The 21,367-nt window shown below is 47.2% G+C and overlaps 8 protein-coding genes across 9 annotated transcripts; 1 reads left to right on the forward strand and 7 right to left on the reverse strand.

The window, feature by feature from the left end:
• Positions 1–167: 167 nt before the first annotated feature.
• BDBG_07574 (Mis12 domain-containing protein) lies at positions 168–2,126 on the reverse strand. Its single transcript, XM_002622126.2, has 3 exons — positions 1,791–2,126; positions 1,404–1,724; positions 168–1,324 (listed from the first exon to the last, which is right to left on the reverse strand). The coding sequence occupies exons 1-3, from the start codon at positions 1,842–1,844 to the stop codon at positions 680–682; spliced, it is 1,020 nt and encodes a 339-aa protein (XP_002622172.1). The 5' UTR covers positions 1,845–2,126; the 3' UTR covers positions 168–679.
• Positions 2,127–2,279: 153 nt separating this feature from the next.
• Positions 2,280–3,604, reverse strand: BDBG_07575 (extracellular serine-rich protein). The gene is made up of 3 exons (XM_002622127.2): positions 3,260–3,604; positions 2,972–3,177; positions 2,280–2,892 (listed from the first exon to the last, which is right to left on the reverse strand). Exons 1-3 carry the CDS (start codon positions 3,488–3,490, stop codon positions 2,535–2,537), a joined length of 795 nt encoding a protein of 264 aa, XP_002622173.1. The 5' UTR covers positions 3,491–3,604; the 3' UTR covers positions 2,280–2,534.
• Positions 3,605–4,458: 854 nt separating this feature from the next.
• Positions 4,459–5,967, reverse strand: BDBG_07576 (uncharacterized protein). Its single transcript, XM_002622128.2, has 2 exons — positions 5,229–5,967; positions 4,459–5,145 (listed from the first exon to the last, which is right to left on the reverse strand). The coding sequence occupies exons 1-2, from the start codon at positions 5,862–5,864 to the stop codon at positions 5,098–5,100; spliced, it is 684 nt and encodes a 227-aa protein (XP_002622174.1). The 5' UTR covers positions 5,865–5,967; the 3' UTR covers positions 4,459–5,097.
• A 365-nt stretch (positions 5,968–6,332) lies between these two features.
• BDBG_07577 (ADP-ribose 1''-phosphate phosphatase) lies at positions 6,333–7,656 on the reverse strand (the record flags this gene model as incomplete). The annotated part of the gene is made up of 3 exons (XM_002622129.2): positions 7,216–7,656; positions 7,057–7,115; positions 6,333–6,947 (listed from the first exon to the last, which is right to left on the reverse strand). Exons 1-3 carry the CDS (start codon positions 7,280–7,282, stop codon positions 6,333–6,335), a joined length of 741 nt encoding a protein of 246 aa, XP_002622175.2. The 5' UTR covers positions 7,283–7,656.
• Positions 7,657–7,851: 195 nt separating this feature from the next.
• On the reverse strand, positions 7,852–9,155 carry BDBG_07578 (MIF domain-containing protein; the record flags this gene model as incomplete). Its single annotated transcript, XM_002622130.2, has 2 exons — positions 7,852–8,633; positions 8,763–9,155. The coding sequence occupies 2 exons, from the start codon at positions 9,153–9,155 to the stop codon at positions 7,968–7,970; spliced, it is 1,059 nt and encodes a 352-aa protein (XP_002622176.1). The 3' UTR covers positions 7,852–7,967.
• Positions 9,156–9,548: 393 nt separating this feature from the next.
• BDBG_07579 (tRNA-dihydrouridine synthase 1) lies at positions 9,549–12,612 on the reverse strand. The gene is made up of 2 exons (XM_002622131.2): positions 12,320–12,612; positions 9,549–12,207 (listed from the first exon to the last, which is right to left on the reverse strand). The coding sequence occupies exons 1-2, from the start codon at positions 12,428–12,430 to the stop codon at positions 10,624–10,626; spliced, it is 1,695 nt and encodes a 564-aa protein (XP_002622177.1). The 5' UTR covers positions 12,431–12,612; the 3' UTR covers positions 9,549–10,623.
• A 344-nt stretch (positions 12,613–12,956) lies between these two features.
• Positions 12,957–16,607, reverse strand: BDBG_07580. Of its 2 annotated transcripts, none has more exons than XM_031723158.1 (3): positions 16,076–16,607; positions 15,775–16,022; positions 12,957–15,719 (listed from the first exon to the last, which is right to left on the reverse strand). In XM_031723158.1, the coding sequence occupies exon 3, from the start codon at positions 13,637–13,639 to the stop codon at positions 13,358–13,360; it is 282 nt and encodes a 93-aa protein (XP_031580260.1). In that variant the 5' UTR covers positions 13,640–15,719; positions 15,775–16,022; positions 16,076–16,607; the 3' UTR covers positions 12,957–13,357. The 2 variants fall into 2 exon arrangements, with proteins under 2 accessions (XP_031580260.1, XP_031580261.1); XM_031723159.1 differs by having other exon boundaries at positions 12,957–15,309; positions 15,364–15,719; positions 15,775–16,182.
• Positions 16,608–18,565: 1,958 nt separating this feature from the next.
• On the forward strand, positions 18,566–20,680 carry BDBG_07582 (uncharacterized protein; the record flags this gene model as incomplete). The annotated part of the gene is made up of 2 exons (XM_002622134.2): positions 18,566–19,676; positions 19,737–20,680. 2 exons carry the CDS (start codon positions 18,566–18,568, stop codon positions 20,678–20,680), a joined length of 2,055 nt encoding a protein of 684 aa, XP_002622180.2.
• Between the last annotated feature and the right edge of the window lie 687 nt (positions 20,681–21,367).

The following is a 21,367-nucleotide window of genomic DNA, read 5'->3' on the forward strand; positions in this document are numbered from 1 at the left end:
CTAGCCTTGTTGGAGTTAGCGCCGGGAAGGGTAACTAACTAGTTCTAAAAATAAACCTGGATATCAAACCGTCTGTGCCAGCCGGGCGACTAAATCTAACGTCTTCCTTTTCTTGTGAGGATGGCTCAGGAGTAAGGAGGGTTTAGTGTCGAGGAATGTCTACATGATCAGTCTACTCAGGTTATTATATTTCTTCGAAGATCCCAGTTGAAGCGAGAGTTTGGTCTTATCTCTCTTGACAATCGAGAATACCAGCCCAGCTTGGAAATGAAAATTACAGAAAAGAAAAGTTCACTAGACGAATTCAGATAGATCCTGAGTTGAAATTCTCAGCTGCGAAAAGCGCTGGATGCTCCAGACATTAGTCTTCAATAGTCGGGTTGATCACCAGCCAAACAACCAGGTATTTAATTCGTGTTTGATTCGTGGATAACATAATATGCATATAGTCAATTGCCCGTTAACCCTTCGGTTCCCCGGTGTCCCCATTCACCATTCACTCAGGAAAAACCACGCAGACCTATATGTCCAACGGATGGGGGAAAAAATAAAATGAGATGAAAAGATTATTGCGCCGTTCGGAAGTCCCCGACCCTCCCCACCAAACGCCAAAAAAAAAAAAAAAAAAAAAAAAAAAAAAAAAAAAAAACCGAAAAACAAGGAGAACCGATCGCAAAATTCAACCATCCCCTAACATCCCTACCACCCCTTCTAACGCACGCACCTCCTCCCCCTCAACCCTCCGTCCCGCCACAACAACTCCATGCCCCTCCCCCGCCCGGCCCAACTCCCCGTTCCTCACCAGATGCATCCGCGTCCGACTCTCAATATACGCCCTTCTCTCCTCACGTCTGGGATCTAGCTCCATGTCATCTGCGGACTGGGGCAGGGAAGTCAGCTTCGGTCGTAGCTGGGCTAGCATTGCGCGGAGCGCGTGGAGTTGAGAGAGTATGAATGTTGTGTTTGTTGTTATGGGGTTGCGGGAAGGGTCTGCGGCATCACCAATGCGAAGGCGGCGGGCAGCGGGGTCAGTGAGGAGGAAGGAAAGGTCCGGGGCGTCTGCGGTTGTGGTTGTTGTTGAGGTTGAGGTTGCAGTTCTTTGGGAGTGGATGGCTAGTGTTGTTGCCTCTTTCTCGTCTACGGAGGGTGGATGGGGAGTGTCTTTGAAGAGAATCGAGCGTAGTTGGGCGATTATTGCGTCGTTGCGGTCGGATTCTTGGCGTAGGGCACGCTGTAGTTTTCTGGTTTCGCGTAATTTTTGCCGTTGGAGGGTTATTGATTCTAATGTTGGGGCATTTGGAGGACTGGGGCCGAGGGAGAGTTTCTGATATACAAACGAAGAGGTAAGAGTTACTTAGAGACGGTATCCTAAGAAATTGTTTTGTTTGATAGGTTGCCCTCACCTCGTAATGTGTCAACCGCACCCATCCAAGCAGATCTTCCGGTACAGTCAGGATATTCCTTAACACGTAGATCTCAAACTTGTCAAAGGCCTTATCAACCGTCGCCTCCAGCAGTGTCTCCAATTGATGTAGTCCATTCTCTATCTCCAGCCGCGCTTCCGGGTACTGGATGTTCCCATCGTCGTCTGTATCCGGAATGGTGTCGGGGGCGTGAGAGAAGCCTAGTCGCTCTGGTGGCGCGGTCAAAAGGCCATCTTCGAGACTAGAGATAGCTTGGTAGACCAGGTTGTTTATGGAGTTTATTACGTCGTCTATCAGGGACTAGATAAATATGCAGATAAGTATCCTCCTCCACAAGCAGCTCGTAGTGGATTCGCGGGCACTTACGAGCGGGGTGTAGCTGAAGTGCTCTGTGAGCAGGGCGGTTGTAGCGTCATTCATTGCTAGGGAATAGATCGTGAGACGGGCATGTTTTATATTGATCTATATAACTTCCCTGGGCAATGCGCATTCCATGCAAAATCTCCCGCTTGCAGTTGATATTCGCATACCTACCAGAAATGTTAACACGTGAGACCTGAAGGACTTGACAACTTCGCGTGGCGCGTTTGCCAAGGAATCGCGGGTTTTTGCCAAGCTTAACTCTAATTGACCCCCTTCCAGATCAAACACTGCTGAGACATGCATATCCACGGAATAAACAAGCAGGGCAGCACCATTTTCAGAGTTATTTGTTCCAAATATCAAGCTATTTCAGAATTAAGCTGGGAGACTTAATTCACAACTTCTTAAGGGTATAACAAGTGGACGTTTTTATCGCGCCATTTGTTTCGTTCTACTCCGTACAGCCGACACCGAAAGGGACTGAAAGGACAACATTCGGCTCAGAGCCATTTGCAGGCCAGCCAGCAGGGATTATATACAATAACCAAATTCATGACATAGCCGGGAAAGAAATAGACACACATCTTGGATCAAAATATAAGGGAAGCAAGATTAGGACAGAAAGACTAAGACGAACCTAAAAACAAATTGGAAAGAGAGTAACTTTCCCTCTCGACACCTCCTCAAACCGCCTCTTCATCAACGACAAACGTCAATCAATTTCATACACATCCTTCATCTATCTATCTACAACCCAAAAATGGCAAAGGAAGCAATTAACAGTCCAGAGAGACCAGCAACATGAGAAACTGGCCTGGATGCTGCGTTGAGTGTAGCTGAAAACGGATCACGGCCTTGAGTCGGTGTCGCGGTGCCTGCAGCAACGGTAGATGGAACAGTTCCACCAGAGGGGAGTGCTACTCCGCCACCGCTGCCGCCGTTAGGAGTTGGGAATGCGCCGCCGGTCGGGAGGGCTATTGGGCCGTTGCCGATGCTGCCGATGCCACCAATCCCGCCAATGCCGCCGCCATCACCCCCGGATCCCCCTCCTCCACTCGTAGCGAGGGATCGGAATGCCTCGATGCCCCTATCTGGCGCATCGGGACTGGAAGGAGGGGAAAAAATGTATTAGAATATTGAAGGCAGGAGTTCACTAGAGCGAGAGAAAAGGTGACATGACTTACGGATTGATAACCATGACCATGCCATTCTGGCAGTGATTATTCTGACCGCAGAACAACCACACGGGATTGGTGTCGTTGATCATAACCGTGAACACAGGCATGTCTGAAGAATCAGGCGATACGGCTAGGAATCCGGATCGAATCCCGGTTCCATCACTCATGGGCGAACAGGGGTCTTCAAATGTGGACTGCGCGACGGAGTGGTTCTATATACGACTACCATTAGAAGCCTGCCTTCCCCTCCAGAATCAGAAATGATATTTTTCCGGATTTGATTTTTTATCTCACCGCTGGATGGAACTGAAACTGGACCATTGAGCCAGGTTCAACTGTAAGAGAGTCTGGATAGAACCTCTGGCTTCCTTCTGAATTGCCAACTTGCACAGCGTGGACCGTAACCATGCCTTCTGGGGACTCTCGTTTCATCGGGGCCCATCCAGCGATGACATCCTCTTCGATTTGCGCGTGTATTCCTGTGGCCAAAAGCGCAGTCGATGCTAATACTCCCCTGAACAACATTTTTGGAGATGTAGGTTTTGTGGTTTGTGATTTACGTTCGTGAACGGGTGGACGGTGGCTAGCCAATATTGTATATGAAGAAACGAAGGAAGGGAAAGGAGAAAGCAATTAAAAAACAGACAAAAAAAGGGGATAATATAAATACAAGCGGCTAGCACTTTATTTTTGTCGAAGTGAACGAGTGAAATCTATGCGTATAAGGGAATATATAAGATTAGGAAATTTATATGAAAAGAAGAACAGAGGGAACGCGGAACATGAAAGAAAGCAGTTTTCTCACAGAGCCTGATGAAAGAGAAGGGAAGGGAAGAGGGAAGCTCAGAAACAAGGGGAAAAGTATAGACTTAAGACGCATTGAGAATACTGACTATTCGAGTCTTAAATTAAGGCCTTGCGCTGTGGAAACCAGGGGGTTGAATATGGAACGGGACTTGCCGCGTCGCAGGTTCCCACGATGGTATCAGGAATAGCAGCATCGTGGCCCTGGGAATTTCCCCAATAGGAATGGATATGCCCTAAAGAGATGGAGAGGCAGAATCATGTTGCCTTTCGGGTTTAGAGAACGGATATCAGACGCAATTGTCGTCGCAGCCATTGCGCCCATTATGACTCTAGAAGAGAGGTAAGGGCTTGGTAGTTCCTGGGATCATCAAATACGCAAGAGAAAAAGACCTGAATGATGAACTGCTATGCACGAAGTACATTAACAGATAATATCACCCTCTGACAGCGTCTAAGGATGGGAGATCTCCAAGAAATAGAATTCTCTATATCTGATGTAGACTTTTGGCATCAATGAGAATGAATGGTCGCTGTCCTGGGATAGCGCCCTAGCGGCGCGGGCAGTCCTGAATTGAGGGCTCCATCCTATCTTTCGGAACGAATGACTAGCAAGAAGTCATTGCGGTCGGTGACAATCACTGTTCCATGCATGAATGAGATGGTGATTGTGAAGCGTGGAGGAGTTTGAAGAGCGTCGCATCGCATGTTTGAGGTTCGAGCCACCTCCTGTCTCTCCCGTGTCTGGGAAGGAAGTTTCTCAAGCCTCACGCCACGACATCTTGTTGGTAGACTTGACCATCCTCGACGTATCTGGTTTTTAGTAAGTGTGGTCGAAAATAGTTAAGTTGTACAGAGTATTGTTGGTTGCTCTCCAGCACTGATTTATAACCGTTGGATTTTTGTGGCTAGGAGTTAGTTTCGTTTTGGGGTTGGTTGATATCATTCCTTTGTATGGAGTAGCTGGTAGACATCTACCGCCAACAATTGCGGGCCATTGAATCAATCTAATATTGAATTATTGTGTCTACTTTGCACCATCTTCATCATATTTGTATTATTTCGCATCAGTTTTCAATTCGTTTGTAGCTGACCGGCCCTCCGTATATCCTCCCTGAACGCCATACTCCAAAATCCTCCCTTACCCGAGTTGCAGGTGAATATACATCTGTAGTTGATAATTGCAATTGACTTCGCAAAACTCCATCCCTCTACGCCGTGTAATCAAAATCCCATCCGAAAACAGCCGCTTGGATCAAAGCCAACGTGCACACTCCGTAATCCCAACATTTGGCATAAAAACTCTCATCTGTAGACTTCCACGCCCATCAAAAATCAAGCACCATCTGCGGAGCCAATTTCTCCAAATCCTCAACCTAAAATCCCAAAAAGGATTAAACCCCGTAAATAAGAGAAAGCCAAAATGAAGGGAAAAATAATTTAAGAGAAAAAAGCATACCTCCAAATAACTATCAACCTTCGCCCGCGCCCTCCCGCTCGCATCCCGACTACCAGATTTACTACTCTGCCCTTCTGTCCTCTCATACGCCGCCCGCGCCAACGCCTCCCGCACAAAGATATCCACATACTTAGCCACCACCCGCCCGGCATCTTTGGCGATCTTCGTCTTGTCGTCCTGGAAGTGCCGGTGCAGGAGCGTCGTGAGAAGTTTGGGCGGTATCTGTGGGTCGGAGGATTCGAGCACTTCGCGTGGGTCTACAGGCTCAGGCTCGGTGATTTCAGCGAGGATGTAGTCTGGTTCGCCGGAAGGGGAGCGGGAGTGGGATTCGTTATCTGATGATGTGCTGACGAGTGGGGATGTAGGGGAGCCATGGTTTGAGGGGGTTCGGGATGGTGTGCGTGAGACGCGGATGTCATCGTCACTGTCGTTATTGTCAACTGTTGAAGATTTTCGACGGGATATGGTGGAAGAGGAAGCGGTGGATTTTTGCGTTGTGGTTCGGGCTGTGGACTTAAGATTTGGTTTTGACTTTGTTGACGCTGATGAGGGTTTCGATATGCCGCTCGCTGTTCGCGGGCGGGGAGGATTGAACGGAGGGCGTTTCCGTTTTGGTAGGGTTGTGGGACGGTCCATTGGCGTATTGTAGACGAGCGGCTCTCTATACAATGTTTCTCAGTTGGCTGCATCCTGATGCCATTGGAATCGTTTGAGTTATCTGCTAATTGAAGCGAACACGCGCTTGTCGCGTCTCGGGGGGTGAACAAGACCACGTGACATGAATCTCATAAATAACTACTTTTTTCATTTCTAGCATGAATTTTTCATGAGTAAATACTATAGAGCAACAGTAGCCATGCTCCGTGAACGGGATCAGTGGAAGGAGGACCTCGAATTTCATAAATATCCGACCCATACCCGCCGCTCAACATCAGCCATGTAACAGGAATTCAAGCGTCTAACCAATGTGTTGATTAGGACATTGGAAATGGAACCTTAGAAACATTCATCTCATCAATTGAAAAGTTAACCCCCTTAGATACATAAAAAAGGCAAAGCGCCCTTTTTTAACGTAAAAGTACATGTAACTATCCCTTCCCGCCCTCATTCTGACTCCCCCAGCGGCCTAACAATCGTCATTGCCAATCCCGCCTCCTCCAAAACCTCCCTCGTCCGCTCCCAAGGCACCCCAAAGAGTCCCGCATTAAATCTACAACCCCACAACTCCCCCGGCTGCTCTACTTCATCATCCCCAACCGCAACCGCAGTCGACGTCGTCGTAATAGTAGTAGAAGGAGCAGCAGCAGCAGCAACCTGCCTCTTCAGATCCGCCATAGCCAACCTCGTATTCTCAAGAATGACATCAGGCGGGCTCCGGTTCCGCGGGCCGTAATGCCATGATGTGAATAGGCAGATGATCCAATGCTTCCTCCCCGCCACCCTTGATAAGAATGTCGCACCGGCTCCCCTGCCGCCACGACCTCGTCCACGCCCGCGTCCCTGTCCCCGGCCACGGTTTGATAGCGATGCTGGTCCTGTCTGGGGCTGCGGCTGCGACTGCGGTAGTGGCTGATAGTCCGCTGGTTGTGGTGGGATTATCAGCGCCGTGCCCTCTGGCAACTTGAGAGCGCGTAGCTGCGGGCCTGTATGTGTTTGTGTTTGCGGGTGGGAGAGATATTGTTGACAGTGGGCGCGGAAGATTTGGTAGGCGGCGGGAAACTGCGGGACAAAGAAGGGGGTTGAGGGGGGTGGGTTTGTCAACAAAGATGTGTGTATTGTGTAATTATAAAATTCATCCGTTCATGTAAATATATATTTATATACATACCTTCTCCCTAAAAACCTTCGCGATGCCTTTTCCCCACGACCCCTGGCAGTTACATGCATCTATCCATGGGCAGAGCAAGTCAGCAAGGGGGAATAAACAAATCGCAAACCAAAGGAGAATAAGGAGACAAATAAGTATCTTGAATAATAAAAGGCGTACGAATCAAAGCGGTGCCCTCCGGCGCATCAAAGAGATCACCCTCGATTTCAGTGATGATGCTCATCATGTATGAAAACTGGACAAAGCTGGCCCGGGTTGAATTGGTTTAAATAGTTGCCGCGTTTTCTTCTGATGTCACAAGGGAAGAAGGAAAATATTGTGCATGGAGATGAATTTATGATGGGGGGAAAGGTGAGCAGAAATGCAAATAACAGGCTGTTTATACGGGTTATTTATTTGAATAGAAATTAATGATAGGAATCACCAAAACAATTTCATGGCATTGTGAGGGGTGACGCTGCTCTTCATTTTCTTCGTCTTCTTCTTCAACTCATCATTTGAGTAGTCTATTCATTGCACATGCATGCGCCTATGATAATAAACATATTCACCTTGTTTACAAACAAGGAAAATGTTGGAGCAGATATTTCATATCCCATGCGAAAATCAGAACCGGTCAACACATTCCGCACAGAAAGGGGCTTAAAAACCATAAATAGGCCGATGTGATGGCACATCAGACGTGCCAGCTCCATCTCCTTTCCACGAAACTATATACATTGCGAAGAATACTATTTACCTAACTCAACAGTCTTTAGAATGGGTTTCATAAATACTAAAAGACAAGGGAGAATAAGAAGAAGTAAATGACTATAAGGAATCGATAAGCCCCACAGCCAACCCGGCCAGCTGTGTTTCTTTGGACGAAAAGGAGAGAAGAATACGCATTTACAGAGAAAAAAAAATCATTCTCAACGGAAGAACAGCTGCTTGATACTCTGACACTTCTTAATGACGCGGTCCCTACCCCTGAATCCCACCCGCCTGGGGGAAGCAGGCTCTTCCTCCCCGTCGACTGGCAAACCGCTTTCGCCATTATTATTGTTAGTATTATTATTATTGTTAGTATTATTATTGGTGGTGGTATTACTATTGTAATTGCTATTATCCAAACTCTGCAACCCATGAACAGGAGTATTAGGCCTGACAATGCTGTTATTGCCGTTCGACGTGCTCGATTTCATTCTGCGACTGACGGTGTGCGAGAGGGTCTTGAAGATGCTATGTTCGTCATTCGAGGTGCGTTCGAGCTGGTCAATCTCGTCGCGGATGGTAGAGCCGTTTGTGGCAAGGTTTTCTTCCGCCATGGATTCGAATTTGATCACGCCGCGGTTGCTGGGGATGTCGAAGATGTCGAAGATGGCGGCTTGGATTAGGACGGTATGGCGCAGGTTGGTTATGGGTGCGATTGAGCATGGCAAGGCGGAGACGGTGACCAGGTAGGCGGGCTCGTAACTACTAGCAAGCATCAGGCAGCAGTTGTGTTCGACGCAAAGGAGGATTGAAGCCTCTGGGCGCTGGAAGATCCGGGCGAGGTTGAAGGAGAGCTCTGAGAGGCTCTGGAAGTCATTTTCCAGCTGTATTTAGATTGGATGTCGTTGGTTAGCTTGACCATTTCCTTTGTTTTACTGTATTTTTTTCCAAAAAATTTTCATGTCAGGTTTCAAACTGCAGGTAAGCAAACAGGAGGACTTTGTATATCTTACAAAGACATTCGTCTTAATCTCAACAACAACGACAGAGTCCAGATTGATCCGATGTCTAGGGTTATGATAGGGCTCTCTAGAAGTGAACGCTTCGTTGAAGTATTGGCTTCTTTTCCTCGCGATGTCTAGCTGGCTGAGGGACTTGCTCAGGGGCCGGTTTGGATTCCCATCAGTAGGAGTCCCGCGAGTCAGCTCCTTGGTGATGCTGATTTTGTTATCGTGGAGCTTGCCAGGGCCCTTGCGTAGACGTCGACTGGGCTTTGTGGAGAGACGCTTGTTGGGGTTAACTGGGTTGCTTTGGACGGAGGAATTGAGGGAGGCCAGCGTTGGAAGCTTTTCTATGGGAGTTGGGTCTGAGAGACAGCCTGAGTGGGAGCGGGCTGGTGATGCCATGCTGGGATGAGTAACAAAGGTTCTTCGTTTTTTATAGACTAGTGTACAGCAGGAGTTCTTGAGGTGGTAGTAGTTGATGCAGAGAAGAGATTTTTGTTTACTGCAGCAGACAAGAGAAAAAGGAATTGAGATGAATGTTCTTCTTGTGTGTGATGATGATGATACCTGAACCTGTTGACTTGTCTGCACAGTTGTCTGAGAGACCTGCAGTCCTGCAGTCATTCACTTTGCTTGTCTGTAGCCAGACTGAAGAACAGGCCGACATCTAGAGTGATACCAGAGTGATAATGAGGATGATGAAGGCGATGATGGCAATATTGTTTCTCCATGGGGTATGAAACTGCAGAACTCCCGCAATAATTCCCAACTAAAATGCGGGAAGGCGCTGGGGGACAGAAATATCCCAAGTAGAAGAAACGAATATATATATATAGGAAAAAGAGAAGGAACCATCAGCCTGGATGTATTGGGAAGAACACTCAATGGAAAGCCCATCAATGTATGGAGAATGTGCATTGTGAAATGCAGACGCAGATCCCCTGGAATTCATGGAGTAGAGTGATTTATTTCAGGTTGAAAAGTAACAATAGACTCAATTTTGTAATATGAGAAATGAGAATATGATGAATAAGAAGGTGGGATACACCTCCCCCCATATTTGGATGCAAGGAACTGTATGTGTAATTTTTGTCAGTATAGTGCTCTGGAGCTAAAGGAAATCAACTGTCATTATCAAACAGCCTATGCAGTGGTTTCTAATCCAGCCGTATATCAACAGGAGGCGGATATGGCGCTTCAATTGGGTATATATTAGACAGCGCTCGTCCACATACAAACTTATAAACAAAACAAAAATGCATAGTTATTCGCCTATCCCAATCGACCGTGTGGTATGAGAAAAATAAAAACCTCTATGCTCATTTTTTTCTAAATTTATCCAAACGCCCGCTTCATGGTTTCGAAAGTCAAAAACAACCAACTCCGTCTAGAATGGTGTAGGTATGTTGACATGCTTGTCGATCATGTAAAATATTCCAAGGGTAGGCTGGGTGCCCATGCACATATCGACTGCGCCTGGGTAGGTTGCAAATTTCGCGTATCCGTAGGATATTATTTCGGGTTTGATTTTTCCATCTTCCCTTCTCTTCAAGGTCAAAAGGGCATATAGTTGCAAAGTAGCTGATACCACTAGGCTGGACATGTTCTCGTCAATGGGTGTGTGAAACTGTGAAACACATGGGCGAGTAGGGACCGGCATGTGGGTACATAATGTTCGAGCCACGCGGGGCAGCGGCCTAACCATCCACCTAGCCCCACGGGATGCTATACATAACAATGCCCACAAGGGCCAGGAACAGTAAACTGCACATGGACACCCATTTGGTCGAGTCCTCCTGCTCTGTTGTAGACTTGTAGCCCACAAAACTCAGCCACTGACCAGCTTATCCGCCCCATCGGACGTGCGGGTTCAATTCTCCTTATCAGACCCGCTCAACGCCCCATCGGGCGTTTTCCTCGCAACTCCGCTATCACCATCAACAATATTGCCCTTCGCCGCCTCCACCACCTTCCCGGCTACCCCTTCGTTCTTCTTGGCAAGAATATCTCTCTTCTTAGGCTGTATCGCTCCGATCTGCAGCGCCTCCTCTGGCAGCGGCCGCACGTACGGCTGACATACCCACCAAGGCCGCTTGTATTGTGCCACCGTGGCTTTCGAGCTAGGACAGGTTTCGTCTTCTTCTTTTCCTTCTCCTCCCTGTGTTTCAAAACGCTCCGGGAACATTTCGTACTCCTGCAATCCGGCCTGGACGGCCCCTTCGACGAGTGAGACGATTTTTTCGATCTCCGGCATCCGGCTAGCGCGGCATTTGGAGAGCGCGTCGCGGATGTGAGTGTGTTTGGAGATGAGGGGGCGGAGGAGTTGGAAGAGGTGGCCCTGGATGGAGACTAGGTTGGGTGAGGTGGGTTTGGCGGCCTCTTTATTTCTTTTGCGTTTCTTTTTTGGGGGTTCGGCGTCGTTGCCTGCGTGTTTTTCGTTTTCGTTCTTTTCTTCGGCTCCTTCGGCGGGTAGGAGGGCGGGAGTAGAGTCTGAGTGTGCAGTGTTGTTGCTGGCGTTGCCGTTACTGGAGGAGGTGGCAGGGGGAGAAAACACATAGAGCGGCTTCCTCACGGGCGGCGGGACATCAAGGACATATGTGTAGATAATATCCATGTACCGACGCAAGACGAAATCAACACGATAACCCCCCTTCCCATCCCTCCCTACCCAATACCCAGGACAATCACCGCTGGCGCTCCGTGCCGGCGGCGTGGTGAATATCGTCGGGTCACACAAGTTCCCCTCCGCACTCATCACCCCATCCGCCCCCGTAGCCTCCAGACACCTTTCAATATCCCCATGGTTCAAAATATTCCCATTTGCGAAAATAACCGTATCAGGCGGTAGGTTATCTCGCAAATAGCGAATATAAGACCAATCCGCTAAGCCGGTGTTATGCCCCTTTTGCTCCCGCCGGCGGCCGTGGACGGCAATAATGCTCGCCCCGGCGGAAAGTATCATCCGCGCATACTCCAACGTCTTCTCCTTGGTCTCCTGGATACGGAACTTCGCCGTGACGGGGATCGAGAGCTCCCTGTGCAGCGTGTTTATGAGCTTGTAGATCAAGTCTGGATGCTCTTGGAGGAATGCGCCGTAGTGGCCCTTGCGGGCGATCCCCTGCGGGCAGCCTAGGTTTAGGTCGACGGCGTCGCAGAAGGGTTCGACGGTGCGGGCGGCTTGGAGGAGGTCGTCTGGGTCGTTGGCGCAGAATTGGACTATGAGGGGTCGGTCGAGGGCGGGGTTGCCGTCTAGATATCGGATGTCGCCGGGCAACGGTGATTCCCCGTCGTCCGTACAAGGTGACCTTGGTGGCTTTGGACGAGTCGCTTCGAAATGCTGCAAGCGATAACCAGGGCTTTCCTTGAAGAGGCGCGCATGAAACATGGGAGAGTAGGCGAGAAGGGGATGAGGGGAATTAGAGTCCATGAAGGATCGAGTGAGCATGCGCCATGCCTATCGTCCCCATATAAAACCCAATGAGCTTACAGTCCTCGCGATCCATGTAGAGACAGATGTAAAGTTATCTGTTTGGCATATTGACAGAGAAGGGCGCAGATCAACTTACAAACTCCGACCTATCCACCATGGGAGCCAGGATCATCTTCGGGCTTCCCAGGCTCTCGTAAAACTCCCTACCGAACAACTTCTTCCTTGTCGGCTCTGGAGGGGCGGCCATGCTGGATGTTTGGAGGGCGCGCCTCGCCCCCGACAGGGCCCTGAGGAAGCGAGAAAGCGCAATTTTGACCTGTTGCTCGAAATGTATTGATCAAGATGGCAAGCAAACAAGCGTGTCATAGATTCATATCAAAGGGTTATGTTACTCGTAGTTATCATACTTTCCCTTTCACTGTCTATCCCCTCGTCCTTTTTTATATATATATATATATTTTTTTGGCTGTTGAGATTGGCCATCCAACCAAATTAAGGTCGACACGGAGAAACTTTGTTCCACGGATAAACCCGATCGGGAACTTCTGATATCTACGTAGTTATACTCTGAATAAATAATGCTGCATCAAGTTAATTCTGACAGTTTGTAATCATGTTTAAGATTATCTGTTGGGGGTCCCGGGTTGATCGGCCCTTCTACCAGCAGTGCGCTGGTGGTGACTGAGCTCTTTTGCCCCAGTAGCCTACATTATCCTATTGCATGATAAGAGACCGTTAATGACATTCAAAAGACTGAAGAGTGTTATCTGATTGTTTTACCTAGTACTGTAGCTCGGATGTTACACATACTGTAACATGGCGGCGCTGAGTTGCTTAGGATAACTGGTCAACCAACCTGGATGCTACATATATATGGTAGAATTAAGAAGTAGTATGAAGGTTTCTATGCAGGAACAAGTAAGTCTTGATATATTCAGAACGGATCGTTGGCTCTCAGAATGTGAGAGCTATATAGAACTGTGTCAGAAGCTTGAGTTATTCCCATCCTCAAATCTTGATGCCCATATAACGTTTCAAACGGGCATAGGGATTCAGCGGATATATAAATATCTCAGCGCTGCAATCTTCGATAATCTCGCTCCCTTGTATAGAAGCGTTGGCACGGCCACTCGGATTCTGTGACAGCATCATTCTTCAAAAAATATATTTCAAATTAAAGAAGTGTATAGTGTAAACTACAACTGTTATAACAGTCAGTGAAAAACTTATCAAATTTACCGAGGAAGAGCCCTTTCGATGTCTGGATCTTTGAAAACGAGGTGGCAAGTTGAAGTCCAGCGGCAGAGGGAATATCCGAAAAAGTCAGGCCCTGATCCTTAGATTCTAAAATTACTCTCCGGATGTTGTTCAACAGTTGCTGGACAGACGGCTCTTCTGATGGAATTATTGTGTTACTCCGCAATGAGCGCGTTGTTGAATTCATGTTGCCAGCCATGATCTGTAGTTATTGAATAGAGAGAAATAGAATAGAATTAATAATATTTCGGATATAGAGAGGGTGAGCAACAACACATAGAAGGAGTCCCCAAGGGAATTTCTTCGCTGTATGTCAATATCATCGGTTGCTGTTGTCTTAGACAACTGTGAAGAAAGGCGTGTGGCTTGCTTCTAGCTATATTTTCATAGTGGCTGAGCACAAGGGTTTCGTGGACGGTTTTTTGGGTTGGATTGTTCAAAACTACTCCTGCCCATGCCCATGCATCTACATGTATGTATGTACGGGACATGTAAATGTACGTGTACAAGTAGGAAAGGAGGGTAGAGGATGCTTCTCCGTGGTGAATTGGGATTTGGCCTTGTTATCTGCCGGAGATTAATTATCATGTCTCCTTACGCAGCGTCCAGCGAGCGATGCATGTAATACACATAAACGTCCTGCATCTACTATGATAGGCTATAGTTTTCTCGCATCAAAAGCCGCACGGAGAGTTTGCTTGAGAGAAGGTGGAGGGGCATGAGTATTTCCGAAATAATGCGCTGTTGCTGATAGGTACCAAGTTAGCTGAAGAAAATCAATTGGGCCCTGGGGGTGGATGCGCATGAGACAGGGTGAGATCTTTATGGATGGATTGATCTTCCCGAAAGACAGAGCCCATGGACAGGCAGTTTTGGCCTGGACGTTGGCCGCAGCAGTCTTCAATTATTCGTCGTTCTGGATGACTTTTCGCCGTAGCGCATCCGCTGAAATGCTGATGCCTGATTACCTTCGCTTCGGCCGAAGTCGTCACGCCTTGGTTGTCAGCGCCAGAGGATGCAGGAAAAGACAACGAGAGAGGCGCACAATAATGGTAAGCGGATAAACCAAGTACATGTACATGTACACGCAGTAGACGATTTCACCATCGCCCAAAGGGGCAAATATTTGACAGCTTTGAAGTGCCGGAGAGCGGCTTGGCAGCACTGGTTTAGCGTCGGGTTTATTTCTGTTTCTATTTTAAAGCATGACACGATCATTTTACGCTGTACAGTAGTACTCCGTAGTTATGCCAAAGCGGTCTCACTCGCTGGCAGAGCAAATGTAGCCAGTTGGAGAAAGAGGCGGGCAGCCACCCTCTGACAGCTGGAACACAAGCCTGGTCAAAGTTTCGGCGAGGAGAGTAGCACAGCCCCCTTCTTCTCTTTTCCTCTCATGTTCTTGAGAAGCGTTCCTCGTTGGAACTTGACGCGGTCCAATCGGCTAGGAGCCGGCGTGGCTCAGAGCAGCAGGGATAGCAGGGATACATCTCCCATCCCATGTTGCAGGGTGGTGGCCTTGGCCAGCCCAACAACCCGGAGGGACCTAAATCCAACTAAAATGAGAATGAATCAAGAGTTAACAGGCCTCTACACTAGGATGTTGAATATCACATTTGTCCTCTCACCCAACCAACCATATTTTCATGTGGAGATCACTGTGCCAGAGACATGATCATGTTATAGATTGATCAACTGGACAGAGATATTTGATCATGGTGAGATAGCTCTCTAGAGCTTTGAGTTTTCTTGTTCTTGTGGGCTGGTATGTCCCTGCAGTGCAATTGGTGATTTGGGCAAATTTGAGAGTGTTTCACACAGGCGATCTTGCAACAGCTTATGACTGTAAGATACACTCTATCACTGTTGACTCTATGTTCTCTTAGTTTGAGAGTTTTACAACTCATAATGAAGGAAGGGACTTACATGGTTCCACGGTCATATTCAACAGTACTTCTCCCATTATCAACATTCTCTCTGCCTGTGGATGGCCCGATGGTAAACCTCTCATCCAATATGTGACCTTCTCTTTTTTGTAAGACATGCTTTGATGTCTAAATGCATTGAACATCTTGAGCAAAGTACAGACCAATCAAAGTGATTGAATGGAACAGACATCCATGCTTCTTAGCATTGAGCAAAAGTTTTTACTACTGTGAGGCGGTCCCCAATTTCCAATCTAGCAGCACGCCGGGACCATAATGATATACTCTGCACCACGGAGTTTGGTCTCCAAGTTCCATGGATAAATCTTGAGAACGAGTTTTGCATATGCTTCGCACCTATTCACAATAAATCAACAGGGACTCAATAGTGGGGGTGAGAATGGGCAAGTACAATTCCATTGTCGCTACTCCACTGGCAGTATTATTGTACTCTGTAATGTACATGTACAGTCCATGCCATCAGGGTACTTCTCGATGTTGAGGCAGGATTAACAGTGGACACCAGCAGCCGCCGCCCCGACATGAGCTTACATCTCAACATCAAAGTGGACGTATCATCTGCGCCATTTCATGAGCTTCATTTTGAATGAATCGGCCACGGGTAAAACGAAAAAAAAATTTGATGGTTTGGACTCAGTGCTGTATCAGATTAACAATGTTGAACTGTATGTTTTCAGCAGTAGCAAACTCACTGGGAGTAGCAGGCTGTGGATGACTTGCAGACATGGTGGAGAATGCGAGCTGGCAGATCGGTACACAGTCGAAGGCGGATCATGGTCACCACATAAGTTACAGGCAACAGATGGCTGAGGCATCAAGATGTGAAATATGGAACAACTAAGCTGTTAGTTCAGAAGTACCAATCAATAATTTCTCATACAGTCATACTAAATTCTATACAATCTGATTTGTTGATACAGATTCATGCTCTAAATAGTAAACATGCTCTTGCTGTCAACTTTCCCATCCATCATCTTGATTCATCTTCATATTCACTGTGAATGCGCTTCTCCTCTCCTCTTTCTCTCTCTAGTTCTAGCCCTAGTTTCTTGAGAGAGAAATATCATATATGGCTTCTGCAGGTGATTTCCAATTCTTCAATGTGAATGAGATTGATCTCGCAAATCAGTATAGAGCTTTCTATAAGACTCAAATTCTAATTAATTGCATCTGATTGGCAATTCTATACTGAATTATCAATTATGTTATTGTCAATGCTTATATTATTATTCATCAATTGATTACTAACTACTGACACTGAGACTGAGTCTGACTGACACTACTCTATTTCATGATTCTGTTTCATATTACTCTATTATCAACTCTTCAAGTTTTTAAATTCTCTACTTTTTACATATCAAATTCAGCTTTAAATCATTGTCAAATTTCTCTGTTATTTACTCAAGCTTGTGTCTAATATCAGTGTAAACAAAAGACAGTAATTAAGAATAAAAATAGAGCTTCAAGATCAAGATCTGATTGTGCTGTACATACTTGTTGTATGTAACTGATAAAAAGCTAGAGTTTCTATATCTCAATTAGGGTAAGATCAAATAAATTACATAAATTACACTAGAACATGCCAATACAGTCAATCTGTCATATAATCTAGTAGTTTTCGTGTATTTAATACGCTAAAATACACACTAAAAACCACGCTAATTGTGCCTCGCCGCCAGAGAGGGATAGAATATGAGACATTGTGACTGAAGTAGCATTGGATTTGGAGCACTCTGTCGCTGCCAATTTCTTCAAAAATGTAATAAAAATAGATTACAAGATTAGTTCTCTCATTAATATTAGCAATAGACAGTAATTCAATAACAGTTAAAAAAAAATCAAAAAATCCAAAGAGAACAGTACAGTACAGTACAGAGTAGCGGCAAGGAAGTCAGGACTGACTCAGCAGGCACTGGTGGGCCAGTGGTGGCACCACGGGGCCCCTATTGGCGGCCTTCCCTTTTTTTTTTAACCACAGTTTCCGCTGTTCAACAATAAAACGGTACCGGGGGCCCCGGGGTGCGCTATAGCGAATCATCGTCAAGCGTAAGGTGTCCACCCGGGGGATCCCGGGCGCTAATTCTAACTGATCTTAGGGTTAAGAACCCGCCCAGGTAAGGCCTACACAAGTTCAGCGTAAGGCCCCAACGGTGGTTAGTGCCTTGCGAGACCGTGACGGCCTATTATTGGTAGGCTAGAATGCCAAGATAGGATGAGGGCTAGGAGGGTACACTTGCAAGTTGCATCCAGCCTGGATCAGGGAAAGTGGAGAGAGAGATGGGAATAATGGATGGCTCCAGCACGTTTTCCTTGGTTCAATAATAATATAATAATGGCGAGGGGAAGCGCAGCCAGATAAAGTTATAAACACCGGTGGGTGGTGGCCGTTATCGAAGTTTTTGACCAAACGGGAGGCAGGATAACCTGGAGGTTTATTGGTGAATGAATTGATATAGAATAGTTTCGTAGAACCATCAGTAATGAGATGCCTGTGAAATGAGGTGGTGTTGGTATTATTCTCCCGTATTGTCCACGGATTCGGAGTCGTAAGAATACGCAGAATACGAAGCATAATTACATGCCAAGAGGACGCGTGTCCCAGCACAGACTGGCTGGCTCAGCCTCTAATAAGGCCCCTCGCTGTTCGCTTAGCCCGAAACAGCCCGGCGCCGTGTCTGAGACAGTGTGTGTGTGTGTGTGTAATGTCATAATGTACATGTACATGTACTATACATTACGTGTAACAGGTACACTGTACCATTCCCCACCGATACAGACGGGTCACTGTGTACGGAGTATGTAAGCACGCACGCCTTCCAGAACTTCCACCATCGATCATCATCGTGAAACCTCATCTCGTCCCATCAACCACCTGCCATCAAACCACCCCGACAACGACACATCTATCCATCACCCACTCAACATCGAACCCGCCATTCATTTTGATATCTCTGCTATACCAACAACCCAATTCTTCTCGAGTTGTCTCCCGCCCTTCGATATTTCCCTTCGATATTTTCCCCCATTGCGAAGGTCAATTCCCCCCCTCCATAGCCCTAACCCCTTCTCGAGGTGTCCTTCCGCTAGATTCGGGTCGAACTATCCCCTTTCCCCTATATCGTCCGCTGAGACCGTCTCGCACGCTCACATACCCTCCTTTTCTTTGCCACCCCTTCTTCGTCATGGCTACTACGGGAGAATTGCAGCCGTCTTCCTCAACTTCGTCGTCCCTCTCCCCTCTCTCCCACGTGAACAGTTGTGTCGATCCAAATGATATCGACTCTTTTATCAACTATGACCAGTCAATCTACCCTTCTCCATCACTTTCCCCCGCTTCATCCAGAGCTAAAACTACGATGAACACGAGCCCTGTGTCAACTCCTACGGCAGGTCCGAACTTTTCATCCAACAGTAACACTACCACCACGAGCCAGCAATCGTCGTCCCAAGTTTTTTTCTCGGGTCCAAGCCATGAATATGATTCCTACAAACAGCAGACTGGCCTCCCTCCAGGCGGGTTAGCCAACACAATGGCTATTAACCGGAATGTGGGAATGGATTTGGGGTTTGGGAATCAACATAATTTCCTCATGCCGTCCGAGGCCCTTATAAACCCCACTCAAGAGATCGTTAACTTTGGTTCCTCGCCTCTGCCAACTATGCCATCATTCAGGAATTCCGGTATTGGTCTCGATTTGGAGCCTGATACGCCAACTGATTTCATGTTTAGTCCGCAGTTTACTACTGCAACTAATAAAGCCCAGTTTGTGGACCCCAATGCCCTGGGTGGTCACGAATTATCGACGCTCACCCAACCGAACCAAGTGGGACGCATGTATCCTGGAATGCATCAACAGCAGGCTGCGATGGCTAAGGCTGCCCAACATCAGAGACAGCAGGAGATGATCCGTCAACAGCAGCAACAGAATCAGCAACAGAATCAGCAACAGCAACAGCAGCAGCAGCAGCAGCAGCAACAACAACAACAACATGCTCGCCAAGCATCGAAGCCCCAAAACAAGGCCAGTCGTTCCAGCGATCCTGTCGTTGAAGAGCGAATTTCCCGTCTTCTGCACCAGATGAGACAGAGCAGCGTGACTACTACTGCCGTGAATGAGGAAGATTCCAAGCCCCAGAATGTTTCACATATCTCAAAACCGAAGAAGGACGAGGATGAAATGGATGAGGATGAACGCCTTTTGGCCAGTGAGGAAGGCAAGAAACTCAGCAGCAAGGAACGCCGTCAATTGCGAAATAAGGTCTCTGCTCGGGCATTCAGATCCAGACGCAAAGGTAAGACCCCTCAATTGCACTTTTGTTAGTGAAATATTTCATCTAACGACTTGGAAACAGAATATATCGGCCAGCTTGAAGGAGAAGTAGCCTCCAAGACCAACGAGGCAAATGATCTTCGCCTTCAGAACCGTGCGTTGGCGGAAGAAAATGCTCGTCTCATGGATCTCACACGCATGCTCCTGTCGTCTCCGCACTTCGCATCATTTCTGAACGACATGTCTATAAATGGTCTACCTTCTCCCCAGCCCGGGCAACAGCAGACTGCAATGCAGCCACCACCACAGCAACAACAGCAGCAGGCCCCGAAGGACCCCAATCCGTCTCACGTTTCTGCAGATATCCAAATGCAGAATAACCAACTCGGCTTGGCCATGGTTCCCGAGCAAGCAGTTGATTTCGCAGGGATGGACATGAATACCCCCGCCTGGAATACCGGCATCGACATAAGCTATAACAATACACCAGTCTTCGCTGTAATGGACGTCCCCGAAGGCCCTAATCTCGATAGTGCTATTTTGTCGGGCAAATCATCCAATTCTGTCGGGCCCCTCTCCTCATCCGAGGAAAGTAAAGAACAAATGCCGTCGATTGAAAGACCACCACTCCCAGCGGTTAATGATTCGGCCGAAAAAGAGGGAATGGAGAGTATGAAGCCAAATACTGAGATGGAAATCGATGAGTCGGATCCATCTCTCGCCCTGTTCTACGATCAGCCAAAGAGCACTAGCTCTCCAGCAATAGCACCGACGCTGACATTCGAAGATACGTTTGGTGGCATCACGCCGGAAAAATTGTTTACCCGAATCGATCTTGTCGTTGACGATGAGAGCTTCCCTAAGCAGCAAGAACAAGCAGGATCTACTGCCTATATCGGTGTCAGCACAGCGACGATGGTACGCTTTGACCAACTGTGTGCGAGCATAGAGGATGCATACCAACGCGTCTCGTTGGTAACTGCACACCTTGATGACACGGTGGTCGGCGATTCAGCGTCAGGTTAGATGAAGCAACAGAAAAATTCTTATTGAATTCCCACCCACCTGTAGCGACAGAATTTGATAAACGTTACCTTACTGTTCTTCATTGCGCCAATCTGACGACATCCCCTTTTTTCCTCACTGGCTTGCTATCAGACCAGTCTTCTCTGCTTCTGTTGTTTCCCTTTAGCGTGTTTTGACTAGTTTATTTCTATAAGAAATTTGACCTCTCTGTAGCTCAATTGTCCCCCCATATTTTTGTCTGCTAAATGCAGAATGAATGTGCGAAGCAAGCCGCTAGGCTACCTTAACTCTTTTTTCTTTTCTTACTTGGCTAGGCTACCTTAACTCTTTTTTCTTTTCTTACTTGTCTTGTTGGAGCTATAGAAATGGGCTATACTTTTCCCTCGCCCTGTTGTGTTTTTTCTTTTGTTCTTTTTTTTCTTTTCCTTTCTTTATTATGTCGTTGTTATATTTCGGTTATTAAGGGGCTGTTTGGAAGGAGTTCAGAGTTGCTCTTTTTTTTCCAATTTTCCTACTAAATACATATATATTTTGCATATGCCCAATTGACTTCTGCCCCCAAGTTCTCTCATCTATGTCAAACGCTGACCTAATTGCCACCCGCCGGCCTTCGTTCGCTCGCCGGGGCGATTTCCTTTGTCCAAGGTTTCCTTTTTATTTCCTGATCTATGTTTGTTTCCTATTTTC

The sequence above is a fragment of the Blastomyces gilchristii genome (genome assembly GCF_000003855.2).
Source record: "Blastomyces gilchristii SLH14081 genomic scaffold supercont1.19, whole genome shotgun sequence".
In the NCBI taxonomy this organism is placed as follows: domain Eukaryota; kingdom Fungi; phylum Ascomycota; class Eurotiomycetes; order Onygenales; family Ajellomycetaceae; genus Blastomyces; species Blastomyces gilchristii.